At 55.0% G+C, this 11,920-nt stretch overlaps 2 protein-coding genes across 3 annotated transcripts; one reads left to right on the top strand and one right to left on the bottom strand.

Moving 5' to 3' along the window:
• Positions 1–2,347: 2,347 nt before the first annotated feature.
• LOC121485436 (glycosylated lysosomal membrane protein) lies at positions 2,348–5,188 on the top strand. Of its 2 annotated transcripts, XM_041745749.1 has the most exons (6): positions 2,351–2,524; positions 2,947–3,204; positions 3,386–3,586; positions 3,704–3,922; positions 4,351–4,607; positions 4,716–5,188. In XM_041745749.1, the coding sequence occupies exons 1-6, from the start codon at positions 2,405–2,407 to the stop codon at positions 4,879–4,881; spliced, it is 1,221 nt and encodes a 406-aa protein (XP_041601683.1). In that variant the 5' UTR covers positions 2,351–2,404; the 3' UTR covers positions 4,882–5,188. The 2 variants fall into 2 exon arrangements, with proteins under 2 accessions (XP_041601694.1, XP_041601683.1); XM_041745760.1 differs by lacking the exon at positions 4,351–4,607 and having other exon boundaries at positions 2,348–2,524.
• A 993-nt stretch (positions 5,189–6,181) lies between these two features.
• TMEM79 (transmembrane protein 79) lies at positions 6,182–11,492 on the bottom strand. The gene is made up of 4 exons (XM_041745872.1): positions 11,383–11,492; positions 9,378–10,180; positions 9,000–9,213; positions 6,182–6,395 (listed from the first exon to the last, which is right to left on the bottom strand). The coding sequence occupies exons 2-4, from the start codon at positions 10,135–10,137 to the stop codon at positions 6,182–6,184; spliced, it is 1,188 nt and encodes a 395-aa protein (XP_041601806.1). The 5' UTR covers positions 10,138–10,180; positions 11,383–11,492.
• Positions 11,493–11,920: the final 428 nt, after the last annotated feature.

The raw sequence follows: 11,920 nt of genomic DNA, 5'->3' as shown, positions 1-11,920 counted from the left end.
AACAACAAACAGGAGGTAGGGGGATGCAGATGCGGTGATATTTGTTCCAATACAAAAAGTGATTTCTTTAAAGAAATTTTTTTTGAGGGCAGCTCCGGTGGCGCAGCGGTTTAGGGCCGCCTGCAGCCTGGGGCGTGGTCCTGGAGACCCGGGATCGAGTCCCACATCAGGCTCCCTGCATGGAGCCTGCTTCTCCCTCTGCCTGTGTCTCTGTCTCTCTGTCCCTCTCTACCTCTCCGTGTGTGTCTCACATTAATAAATAAATATAAATTTAAAAAAAAAAGGGATCCCTGGGTGGCGCAGCAGTTTGGCGCCTGTCTTTGGCCCAGGGCGCGATCCTGGAGACCTGGGATCGAATCCCACATTGGGCTCCCGGTGCATGGAGCCTGCTTCTCCCTCTGCCTGTGTCTCTGCCTCTCTCTCTCTCTCTCTCTCTCTGTGACTATCATAAATAAAAAAATAAATTAAATAAATAAATAAAATCTAAAAAAAATTTTTTAACTTTTTTTTTGAGATTTTATTTATTCATGAGACAGGCAGAGACATAGGCAGAGGGAGAAGCAGGCTCCCTGTAAGAAGCCCAATGCAGGACTCGATCCCAGACCCCAGGAACACACCCTGAGCTGAAGGCAGACACTCAACCACTGAGCCATCCAGGTGTCTCTCTTTAAAGAACTTTTAAAACTTGGCAGTCAAGGGGCGCCTGAGTGGCTCAGTCTGTTAGGCATCTGCCTTGAGCTCAGGATTGTGTTCCCAGGGTCCTGGGATCAAGCCCCCCAGGCTCCCTGCTCAGCTCAGTCTGCTTCTCCCACTCCCTCTGCCCCTTCCCCAGCTTGTGTGCATGCATGCTTTCTCTCTCTCAAATGAATAAGATCTTTAAAAAACAACAAAAAGAATTTGGCAGTCAAGAAGATAGGGCCCATAGAAATAATAGGCCAAGGGTGTAAGCTCCAGAGAAGTGACAAACACAGAGCTAATAACATTACTTGTTAGGGACATGCATGTAAGTGTGAACACTTAATGAAGCCCCTCTGGCACGTGGCTTGCCCATCAATAGACCTCATACACAGGTCAATTTGCCCTGGCAGTTTGAATCCTGGCTGCTCATCTTATATATTTGGATTCAAATGTGTATGAAATGCTGTACATACAGAGAGATTCATTTCAAAGGGAAATTGGGAAGTACCACAGTTCTGTTAAATGTATCCCTGGGACCTCCCCCTACAGTAAAATACTTTAGTGGAGAAGGAGTTCCAGGTGCAGAGAACAGTCTTCAATGTGTAAGTGAAAAGGCAAACTGCAGAAGGGTGTTTGGATTTTTGCCATTTCCTTTTACATTGCATGGTATTACATATATGTGTACACACGCAGTGTGCATGTGTACACATTGTGTACGAAACTTTTTTTTTTTCTTCAAGATTTTATTTATTCATGAGAGACACACAGGCAGAGATGCAGACAGAGGGAGAAGCAGGCTCCATGCAGGGAGCCCAATGTGGGACTCGATCCTGGGTCTCCAGGATCACTCTCTAGGCTGAAGGTGGCGCTAAACCTCTGAGCCACCCGGGCTGCCTTTGGTTTAGTTTTATTAAGTGGGCTCTGCCCAGCATGGGGCTTGAACTGTAGGCCCCAAGACCAAGAGTTGCACACTCTACCGACTGAGCGGGCCAGGTGCCCCTGCATGGAACATCATTAGAATGACGCTATTACCAACGCAGTAGTTGTCTCAGGACCTGGCTCTGCTGGGGAATAAAGATGACAGACACCTTTCAGAAGTACCTTAGGAAGTTTGTGTCATAGGCATTTATTATTAGTCAAAATAATTGTTTTTTAGTCAAAATAATTTTAAGCAAAAACATCCAAGAACAACAAAGCGATTTATTGAGCCAGATATGAACTCTGACAAAATGTATGTGGTATTCTCACCTATTTATTGAAGTATCTTTTCTCTGTAATAAAACTGAGCTCTTCTAGGAACAGGAACCTGCATTACTTAGGTACTCAATAAATATGAACGACTGGCAAAATCAACTGGGCTATACTGTCCCCCGCCCCACCCCTAATTTCTGCAGATTCTGCTCTTCCTTCTCTACAGCACAGTTGGCTTATTGGGATCGTTGGGATCTTGGAGTCTGACATCATGGCCATTATAGGTAGCCAGTGTGGCCATTTGGGTAGGAGAGGCCGTATGGCTATGCACCTGTCTAGTCTGGGGTGTCTTGCTTGGAGCCCTGCTGGGGATGACAAGCTCCTAATTTCTGGGGTTCTATTCTCTCTCCAACCTCGATTGGCTCAAGGGAGGTATCTCTTTAAGAGCTGGTGGCAGCCCCGCCCCACAAGGAGATCAGCCGGGTGTGTGTCACATGACTCCCAAGTCTCTTCCGCCCTCTGCAAGTGGGGCCGCATGTGCGGCCATGAGGGGCCCCGCTGGGGCTGGGGGCGTTGTGCCCCCAGTTCCATGCTCCTCCTGATTCAGCTGCTGTCTGCAGCCCCGTTTGGCCTGCTGGGGGAGGAAACTCGCCAGGTGAGGGGCTAGAGCAGTAGGTGTTCCTGGAAATGCTACCCTGGGAGGCACCCAAGCGGCAGGGCTGGTGGGGCAACGCCAGGGCCCTGGGACAGGATTGTGGACGAGGGTGGCTCCCGGGCTCCCTGTCTTAAGGGGACACCTGCCAGCGCCTGACTCAGCCCTGAGTGACCCAGGTCCAGCAAGAGTTGGGCTGCTTCTCACCCCTGGCCCTGCATCCTTGTCTGCCTGCTGGAGTCAGGGTGGTTGTGGCTCTGCCCGGCTCTCCAGGCCACATCCCTCCAGCCGATGCCTGTGCCTCAAACCAGATGCCCGAGTTCCCACACCGCGTCTCTTGCCTTTCCCCATTGTTCCCCAGCTGCTCTGTCCTGTGCCTCTTTCCTGACCTCGTTCCCTTGACCCTCCATTATGCCGTATTACAGGTGTCTCTGGAGGTCATCCCTGACTGGCGGGACCCCTCCCCGAACCTGCTCCACATCCGGGCAGTGGGTAGTAACTCCACACTGCACTATGTGTGGAGCAGCATGGGGCCACCGGCAGTGCTGCTGGTGGCCACCAACACCCCCCACAGCACCCTGACTGTCAACTGGAGCCGTCTGCTCTCCCCTGAGCCTGACGGGGGCCTGACGGTGCTCCCCAAGAACAGTATCCAGTTTTCTTCTGCCCTTGTCTTCACCAGGGTGAGGAGGTTGGGGAGAGCCAAGGGGAAGAGTGTTGAGCAGAGGGTTCATCCGGACCCAAGGTGGGGACCGAAGACCAGGGTATGGGAAGTAGAGTCAAGCATAGGAGCCATGGGGTGGGGGTGGCTCTGGGGGGAGCTAGACTCAGGCAACTCCTGTCCCATCTCACCCTGCCTGCCAGCTGTTTGAATTTGACAGCGCCAACACATCTGAGGCGTCAGCCAAGCCCCCGGGAAAACCGTATCCCCCGTATTCCCTGGCCGAGTTCTCTTGGAACAACATCACTGACTCATTGGATCGCGCTACCCTGAGCGCCACATTTCGAGGCCGCCCCATTCAGGACCCCGCTGGGGCCTTTGCCAATGGCAGCCTGGCCTTCAGGGTAAGGGTGTGGGGAATGAGAGGAACACCAAAAGCTGTTTTCTGAGGGTGGGGGTGGTGGCCTTCACATACAGGCAGGTCCCTGCTTCCCATGCCTCGCCCGCTTCCCCCATCCCAGGTGCAGGCCTTCACCAGATCCAGCCGCCCAGCCCAAGCCCCGCGCCTCCTGCATTCAGCGGACACCTGCCAGCTAGAAGTGGCCCTGTTTGGGGCCTATCCCCGGGGAAACCGCTCCCTGTTTGGGCTGGAGGTAGCCACCTTGGGCCAGGCCCCCGACTGCCCCTCAGTGCAGGAACAGCGCTCCATTGATGATGAATATGCACCTGCAGTCTTCAAGGTCAGTCTTCAGGCCGAGAGGCGGATGGGTGGGGGATAGTAGGACTTCAAAGAACCATGTAACCAGTTACTAGCTAGTGGTGCCATTCAGCTCATTCAAGTGCTGGCCACTGTGCTGACCCAGCCTCTGCCTTCAGTGGGGAAGACAGAAGGCAGCCAGGCCTGGGGCCCGGGGGTTGGGGGAGCCTGGGGACCTGGGGCTGTGAGCTGAGTATAGGCTTGTGGACATCAGGGCTGGGAAAGGACCCAGTGTTCCCGAGCCACCTCCCTTTCTACAGAGGAGGGGCGGAGGCCCTATGTAAGCAGCCTTGAGGCATGGAGGCAGCCTAGGCCTTTGGACAGTTGGTGACATTTGGGAGGCCGGGAAAGGTGGAGGAACAGGAGGGTGGGCAAAGGTTGGTCCTCCTCATCCTGTTGTTTTTCTCCCAGTTGGACCAGCTGCTGTGGGGCACCCTGCCCTCGGGCTTCATGCAGTGGCGGCCAGTGGCTTTTGCCCAGAGGCAGAGGGGCCGGGAATCATCCCTGCCCTGCCAAGCTTCCCCTCTTCGCCCCACCTTGGCATACCTTCTTCCCCAGTCTCCCATCGTCCGAGCCTTCTTTGGGCCCCAGACTGACTTCTGTGCCTTCAACTTGACATTTGGGGCTCCTACAGGCCCCGGCTACTGGGACGAATACTATCTCAGTTGGTGAGGGCCGGGGCAGGCTGGGGCTTTGGGAGTGGACATGGGGGTGCCTGGCTTCCTGGTCTTCCTGCCTAACCTGCTTACCTGTCTTTCTCACTCTCCCTGCCCTAGGTCAATGCTCCTGGGTGTGGGCACCCCTCCAGTGGACGCCTTGTCCCCGTTAATCCTAGGCATCATGGCGGTGGCCCTGGGTGCTCCAGGGCTCATGCTGCTGGCAGGAGGCATATTTCTGCTGCTGTGGCACAAGCAGTGCTCCCAATACCAGCCTATAAACTGAGGCCCACTCTCTGGAGGACGGGACATTAATTAGTGGGCCTGCGTTGCTGGTCTGCCAGTTGAAGGGTTAGCTGTTCTTCTTCCATCTTGCTTTTCTGCAAAACCTCAGGGAACCCCCAGGTGGGGCTTCCATCATACTCTCAGGAGGGACCAGCAACAGGGTGATTGCTAGAGGTGGGGGGGTCCCTTAGTGATACCCCTCTGCCCTTCCACCATTTTCCTGGCATGAGACTCACAGACATAAATCAAAGGCCTTCTGATTGGTTGGCTGCCCCAGAAGGCACAAAATAGACTCATTTTCTCCCTGGTGCTTGTCTCAGTGTGGATGTTGTGGGCAGGTGTTAGGCTGGTTCCAGGAACCAGAGGCTGAGATGTGGGCATGGTAGACATGTCTTCCCTGGTGTGCCCCCTTCTCGTCACCAAGCAGACACTCCTCTCCCACCAACGGGGCAGCAGCTTCTGGTGCTCTCTGGGTCAGACGAGGGACAGACACCTGAGAGTGGGGGTCAAACATGAAGGAAGAGCCAAGGAAGGCTGGCAGCCACTTCTTGTCACCCACATGCTCCCACGGGGTTGACATCAGCTGTTGGGCCCTGCAGCCAGTCCCCGGCCACCACGTGTGAGGGCACACACGCATGTACACTTGCACACACACACCCCTCCCCCTCCCCTGAGGCGGGCCTCTTATCCCCCCTGTACCTCTTTCCCTGGGAGACACATATTGTGGGCATTTCAGAGGTGGGAGGTTACAGGGGCCTAACTGGGTTGGAAGACAGGAGACCAGCTCTGGGCTGGAGTGGCTTTAATTATCTGAACTGAAGCTAAAGGTCCCACAAGGGCCAGCAGTGAAGGGTCCTGAACCCAGGCCCTCCAGAAGGTTTTCACCAAATGTGAAAGTCCTGATTGATCGGATGCCCAGTCTTTTTCTTCAGCCTGGGCAAGGTTTCCAGTCTCCCTGCGGCCCTCTGCTTAGACAGTGGCACAGAAACGGCCAGTTTGGCCGTAGCTCTGCCCGCTTGAGGCCTTGCAGGAGGCTGGAGGGTGGGGCAGGGTCATGGGGGCAGTGCTGGGGCTGCTGGGGAAGGAAGCACACCCTTGCTCCTGGTGTCCTGCCTGCAGCATGCAGAAGGGACATAGCTGTCCACCTCCTTCCCCACAAGAAACCAGTCAAAGTCCCTCTCTCATGATGGCCCCGGGCTCCTGAGGTGAAGGGCTACACCAATTGGGGGAGCAGGGACAGTCGGGGCAGTAGTGCAGCTTCTCCCCCGAGGTGCCAGGGCTGGGCTGAGGCTGCAGAGGCCTCAGCCCCAGGGCCTTGGCCTGTGCTCCGAGGCTGAGCGGGCATGGTCGGGGTAGTCCAGGCGGCTCTCAGCCGCAGTTAGCATGCGCTCAGGCTCCACCAGGAACATGTAGTAAAGGTTCCACACCAGCATGGCCAGCAGGGGCAGGAACGTGAGGCCATAGCCAAAGCCTCGGAAGGAGCGGCCCACAGCAAAGGTCAGCCAGTAAATGAGCCTGCGAGGGGAGGGCAAGAAGAGGTCAGCCTCCCCTGGAAGGACGTGCATCAGCTAGCTGGCCTGGAGGCTGATGGGAAGAGCAGATGGGGGTCAGTGGGTACTACCAATACTTCTAAACAGCCCATGCTCGTGCACCACTTTAGAAACACCAATGTACACATCTTCACATCTCCATGAGACGAATATATTATTCCCCTCCTGGTTCACTTTCCAAATTTTTAAGTTTAAAATTTTTACGTAGGGATCCCTGGGTGGCACAGTGGTTTAGCGCCTGCCTTTGGCCCAGGGCGCGATCCTGGAGACCCGGGATCAAATCCCGCGTCGGGCTCCTGGTGCATGGAGCCTGCTTCTTCCTCTGCCTGTGTCTCTGCCTCTCTCTCTCTCACTGTGTGACTATCATAAATAAATAAAAATTAAAAAAATAAATAAAAAATAAAATTTTTACGTAGGGATGCCTGGGTGGCTCAGCGGTTGAGCGTCTGCCTTCAGCTCAGGTCATGATCCTGAGGTCCTGGAATTGAGTCCTGCATCGGGCTCCCTCCCTCCCTGCTTCTCCCTCTCCCTGTGTCTCTGCCTTTGTCTCTCATGAATAAATAAATAAAATCTAAAAAAAAAAAAAAAAACCCCACACACAACAACAACCTTTGCACAGGCAGGATACATTCACGTGGTTCAAAATGCAAAAGGCTCCAGTACACATAGTAAAATGTCTCCCTGTCCTGATGCACAGCCACCCTAACCTGGCCCCTCTGCTCCCACCTCGGATGTCCAGTGTCGTGGCGGCTTGCCCATCAAGCGCTGTTTTATGCGCAGATGAGCGAGTAAATGATTGATGTTTTCCTTTTCCCCTTTTCTGAAGTGTGGTAGCACGCTGTGTAGATTATCCTGCACGCTGTTTTTTCCCCATTAACGTTATATCTTGGAGCTTAGTGTTCTATCAATACATGACCAGCTTCCTCATCTTTCACAGATGAAGTACACCCCCTGTAGGGATGTCTCCTTTTGCAGATGAAGAAACTAAGATTCCAAAGGGGTGAAGAAAAACCGGTCCAAGGCCACATGTCAGGGAAATAGTAAAACCAGGCACGAACCTAGGCCCAATCAGTATCCTCTCTCCTGCTATTTGAGAGGGGCAGAGGGGAAAAGAGTAAGCAAGCCAGCTCCACGAGGGCCCGAAGCCCAGGGATGGGTCTTTCGGCTCCCCGAAGATCCACTCAAATACATACCCCTCAATGCCAGGAGGGCAGCAGTTCCCTCTCAAGCCCTGAAGGACTACTTAGTACAAGACGGACATAGCGGTGCCTTCCTGCATGGGTCGGAGGGAAGGATGGAGGAAAAAGCCCCAGCGGACAGCATGACAAAATGAATGCTGCTGCCGAGCATTCACTGCGCACTGGGCTCCTGCGAGGGCTGCATGAACAAACTCGTTTAATTCCCCACAACTGTGCTGCACAGATGGAGGAGCAGAGGCATGAGTGCTCAAGGAAGGTGGGGAAGGGAGGGGCCTGCATTCCAGGCCTGAAGGGCCTCGGCCAATACCCTGCCCTGCTCTGCGGTGCTCTACTTGCTGTGAAATGGGTGCGCAGGGCCAGATAAGCACTGGGCCTTCCTGTAATCCCCTCACTACTGTGTAAGCCAACTTCTGAGGTCGGTGCTCCTCAAGATACACATGGGAGAGTGAGTTCATCTTGGGAAGCATCTGGGAAAAAACAGGCTGCACAATGGCCAGCACACTGGTGGGACAGATGGTGCTAGACTACAGTCACAGTCGACAGTGACAGCAAACACATGCTAGCTCAAGAGGAAGAATGTTCTAGCAGTTAAAGGGACCTGGAATCCTGTATCAAAAGTAACAAAAGCAAATAGGGAAATAATGGAAAGTTCTGCGTGCGCCTTCAGAAATTCAAAAGTGCCTCTGGGTTAACAGCAGTTGACATGGACACACCGTGAGATTTCAGGTGACTTCCAAACAAAAGCAGAGGAACGAGGCTGCATGAGAGCCAACATGGCTCCTGCCAGTGAGCACCAACAAGTAGGACAGTCTCCTGCTCCAAGGGAAGGTCATGAGACTCAGGGACAAGGACCGTTTGGTAAAGTAAACCCTGGGGGAGGAGGGTGTTGGAGTGGGGACATGGAGAGCTGTTGTCAAAGATCTGGATTGTCCTGGGCAATTCCAGAGTCAAAGTCAGGGCAGCAGTTTACAGCACTTTCTAGTAACTGGGACCTTTGATAAATGAGACACATGGTCTTACACTGAATTGAGCTTTGGTGATAGGGGCTGTCCAACTACAGGCCAAAGACCACCTGACCAGTCTCTGGGAGGAGTGGCAGCAATGGGTGGGAGGCTGATCCAGGCGACACCTTCTAGCTTTAGGTTGGTCTATGGGTCTCTGAAATCAATTTCCTTTGGGAAGACACATAGCTGGTCACCTGCTACCAGGTGAGGTAAGGTGTAAGGGAGAAGGCAGACTCACCAATCCAGGTGCACAGCCGGCTAACACAGAATCCAGAAGGCTTCCTGTCCCCGTCATTTCCCCAGACAAGAGGCCTGGGTCCCTCCAGCACCATCCCCTCCCCCAGGCCCCACACCCAGCCAACTCACCTGGAGACAGCAAAGAGACCAGTGAGCAGAGGGAGCAGTTTGAGGGTCTCTTGGGGCAGGTAGGTGGAAAGCACAGCCATGTTGAAGAAGTACAGGATGAAGAGCTGGACTGACTGGGCCACATACCGCCGGTGGATCTCCACCTCCCGCCGTGGCTCCCCAAAGGGCCGCAGGGCCGAGAAGCACAGCAGACTCAGCCCATACACCAGGAGCCCTGTTGGGGTTGCAGGACACACAGGGTCAGCTGGGGGCAGCAGGCGGGAAGCCAGAGAGGGGTTGCAGGGGGTAGGGAGGGGTGCACCCACCCCAGCCTGGGCTGGCCCGGGGTAGGGGATCTCCTGCCTCCCTACCCTGCTCCCTTCTCCTGGCCTGGCTCACCCAGGATGATGGGGAAGGTGGCAAAGACCCCGCAGCGCAGCGTGTAGATGAGGCGAGAGCTCATGGTAGGCAGCCGAGGAGCGTCGAAGGGCAGGAAAGTGTAGGCCCCGTACAGCAGGCAGGGAAAGAGGACAAGGGCGGCCCCCATGGAGGCCACGGCTCTCAGCCCCTCCCGGCCCCCGCAGCCCCTGCAGCCCCTGCAGGAGCGGCCAGGCGGCTTCACCACGGCCTCAGCCCACTTGCGCTCGCGGGGCTCAGGCTGAGCAGCCCGAGAGGACAGGCAGGCCCGTCCGCGCTCGCCCTCGCCCGCCTCACAGTGCACAGCTGCGTCCTCCTGGGGCCGCCGCTCGATGCACTGCAGGTCGATGGGTACAAAGGCCCGGGCCACCTTTTCGGGGAGCAAGTTGGCATCATCTTCACACAGCTCCTCTAGCTTGGTGGGTGGCTCCGACTGGAGTGGCTCTGGCTCTATGTCCCGCCAGCCTGGGGGGTCTGGGAATGGGGCACTGGGCTGGGGGCCGGTCCCCCACGGCAAGGTGGCAGCCTCGCTCACTGTGCTGTTGAGACCATCCTCAGCCCCCTCTCCAGCCACAGGAGATCCAGCTGGAGACCCCATCTCGGAGGACTCAGCTCTGTGGGACTCAGCCCCACCTTCCCCTTCCGGCTGCTGGCCACTGGGGACCAGGGCCTGGGGCAGGCTCTTCTCCACAGCCTCAGACCCCTTCACTTGCAGCAGGGCCAGGGTTTCGGGTTCTGTCATGCTGGGGCCTCAGTTCTGGTGTCTACCATGAGGTCGTATCACCCTGGAGGGAGTGGAGGAAAGCTCTGTTAGAAGTTCCTGGCTTCTGGCCCTTGGGACAGGTTGATAGAATTGGAATGGTTCCGGGCAGCTGGTCTCATGGGCATTAGCCCCTTCTGGGACCTTAGGGTGAACATGGTACAGAGGAAGGTGTTGACATAGGAAATGGGAGGGAAGTGAGCAGCCATAATGGAGACACCTTTTCACCATCAAAGGCCATCCAGCAGGAGAGGGTGAGTCAGGGGGCACAGGCGTTGGCAGCTGTGGCCCCGGCCAGTCCACCCACTCTTCCTAACCCCTCCACCCAAACCCCTGGGGTCATAGCCACCCTAGTGCGGAAACAGGAGGAAGAGTGGGTTTCTAGAGCTTTGCCAGGAGCTTCCTTCCTACTAGGGGCCTCCCTGTGGATGGAGAAGCTGCTCCTTCACCTTCAAACCTCCCCTTCTCCTTGTAGATTCCTGCTTGGAACTCTCCTGGTAACTGATACCAGGGATCTGCCAACAAATCAGTCCCAAGGAATTAGCAGCAGTAGTGCACCCTGCTCTTCTGTCTCCAAGTTGTGTACCTGGGCAGTCTCCACACTCTTCCTCAGCCCCTGTTTTTCATCCTCCATCTCCAGAGGGCCTGGGGCTGTCCATTCTGATGTCTAGGTCTAATTATGGCTGTTCCCATGCCTCCTCTCTTGTCTTTCTCCCCTCCCTGTTTCCTCCATCGCAGTGCTGCTGGAAGGGGCTGAGTCCCGTCTCTCCACCTCCTCTAGGGCCTTCTATCCCTTGCCATGTGGACCCATGACACCCTCTTACTTTCCATCTGGAGAGGCGGAGGGTCCCCAATGTCTGGAAAGGAGCTGCCTGGGTCCTCTGCTGGCTCCGCAACTATTCCTTTCAGTCTCTCTCCCTCTACCAGTGTCTCCAAACCTGTCTGACCAGAGCAGGTGGGGCCCAGATTAAAGGGGCAGGCCCCGCCCTGCTGAATCTGCCGACAGAAAAGCCCTGGTGGAGGATATCCTGCTTTCTGAAAGTGGGGGTGCAGCTGGGCATAAAGGTCAGTGTGAGTTCCAGGCACATGGGATGTGTGGGAACTTGAAGTTCAGGAAAGCAGAGGATAAAGAGTGGGTCTGTACGTCAAAGGGTGTTTGGAATAGGTTGGGATACCCAGAAAAGAGGTGGTATTTCTACATTTATCCATGCAGTATTTGTTGAGCACCTGTTTTCAGCTAAGCACTCTTTTAGGCGCAGACACAGGAGAGAAGATGTCAGGTGAGGTCTCTGTATTCAAAGAGCTTGTTCTATTGGGGTAACAGATGATAAAGGCCTTAATCAAGAAGACAATTCGAGTGAAGAAAAACCTCTTTGCCAAGATGACATTTGGGCTGTGACCTGATGGGAAAGGAGGAGTGTCTCGAGGAGAGAACAGGGGAATGACCAGCTCAGGCAATTTCAGGAACAGAAGAAAGGCTGGTGGCTGGAACCAGGAGACAGAGGTGGGAAAGAACTCGTGTTCCTATTACAGCTTATACAGACCACGAAACACCTTGCTTTGTAGCCTAGGTTCAGGGTTAAGAAAGCTGTTAAGAATTCAGAGCGACTTTTCAAGCAGAAATGTGAGAGTGGCTGCTCATCCCTGTGGGACCTCACCCCAGAAGCCACCTGAGCTTTGTGAGGGCGGGACAGTGTCTGGATTGCTGGTCCCTGCATCTTCAGAGCCCTGGAATGTGGCCAGGGGGCAGCAGGTGTTCCATGAT

Source organism: Vulpes lagopus, chromosome 1 (assembly GCF_018345385.1).
Source record: "Vulpes lagopus strain Blue_001 chromosome 1, ASM1834538v1, whole genome shotgun sequence".
Taxonomy (NCBI): Eukaryota; Metazoa; Chordata; class Mammalia; order Carnivora; family Canidae; genus Vulpes; species Vulpes lagopus.
Note: the sequence above shows the minus strand (reverse complement) of the source record. Positions and strands in the feature narration are given on the sequence as shown.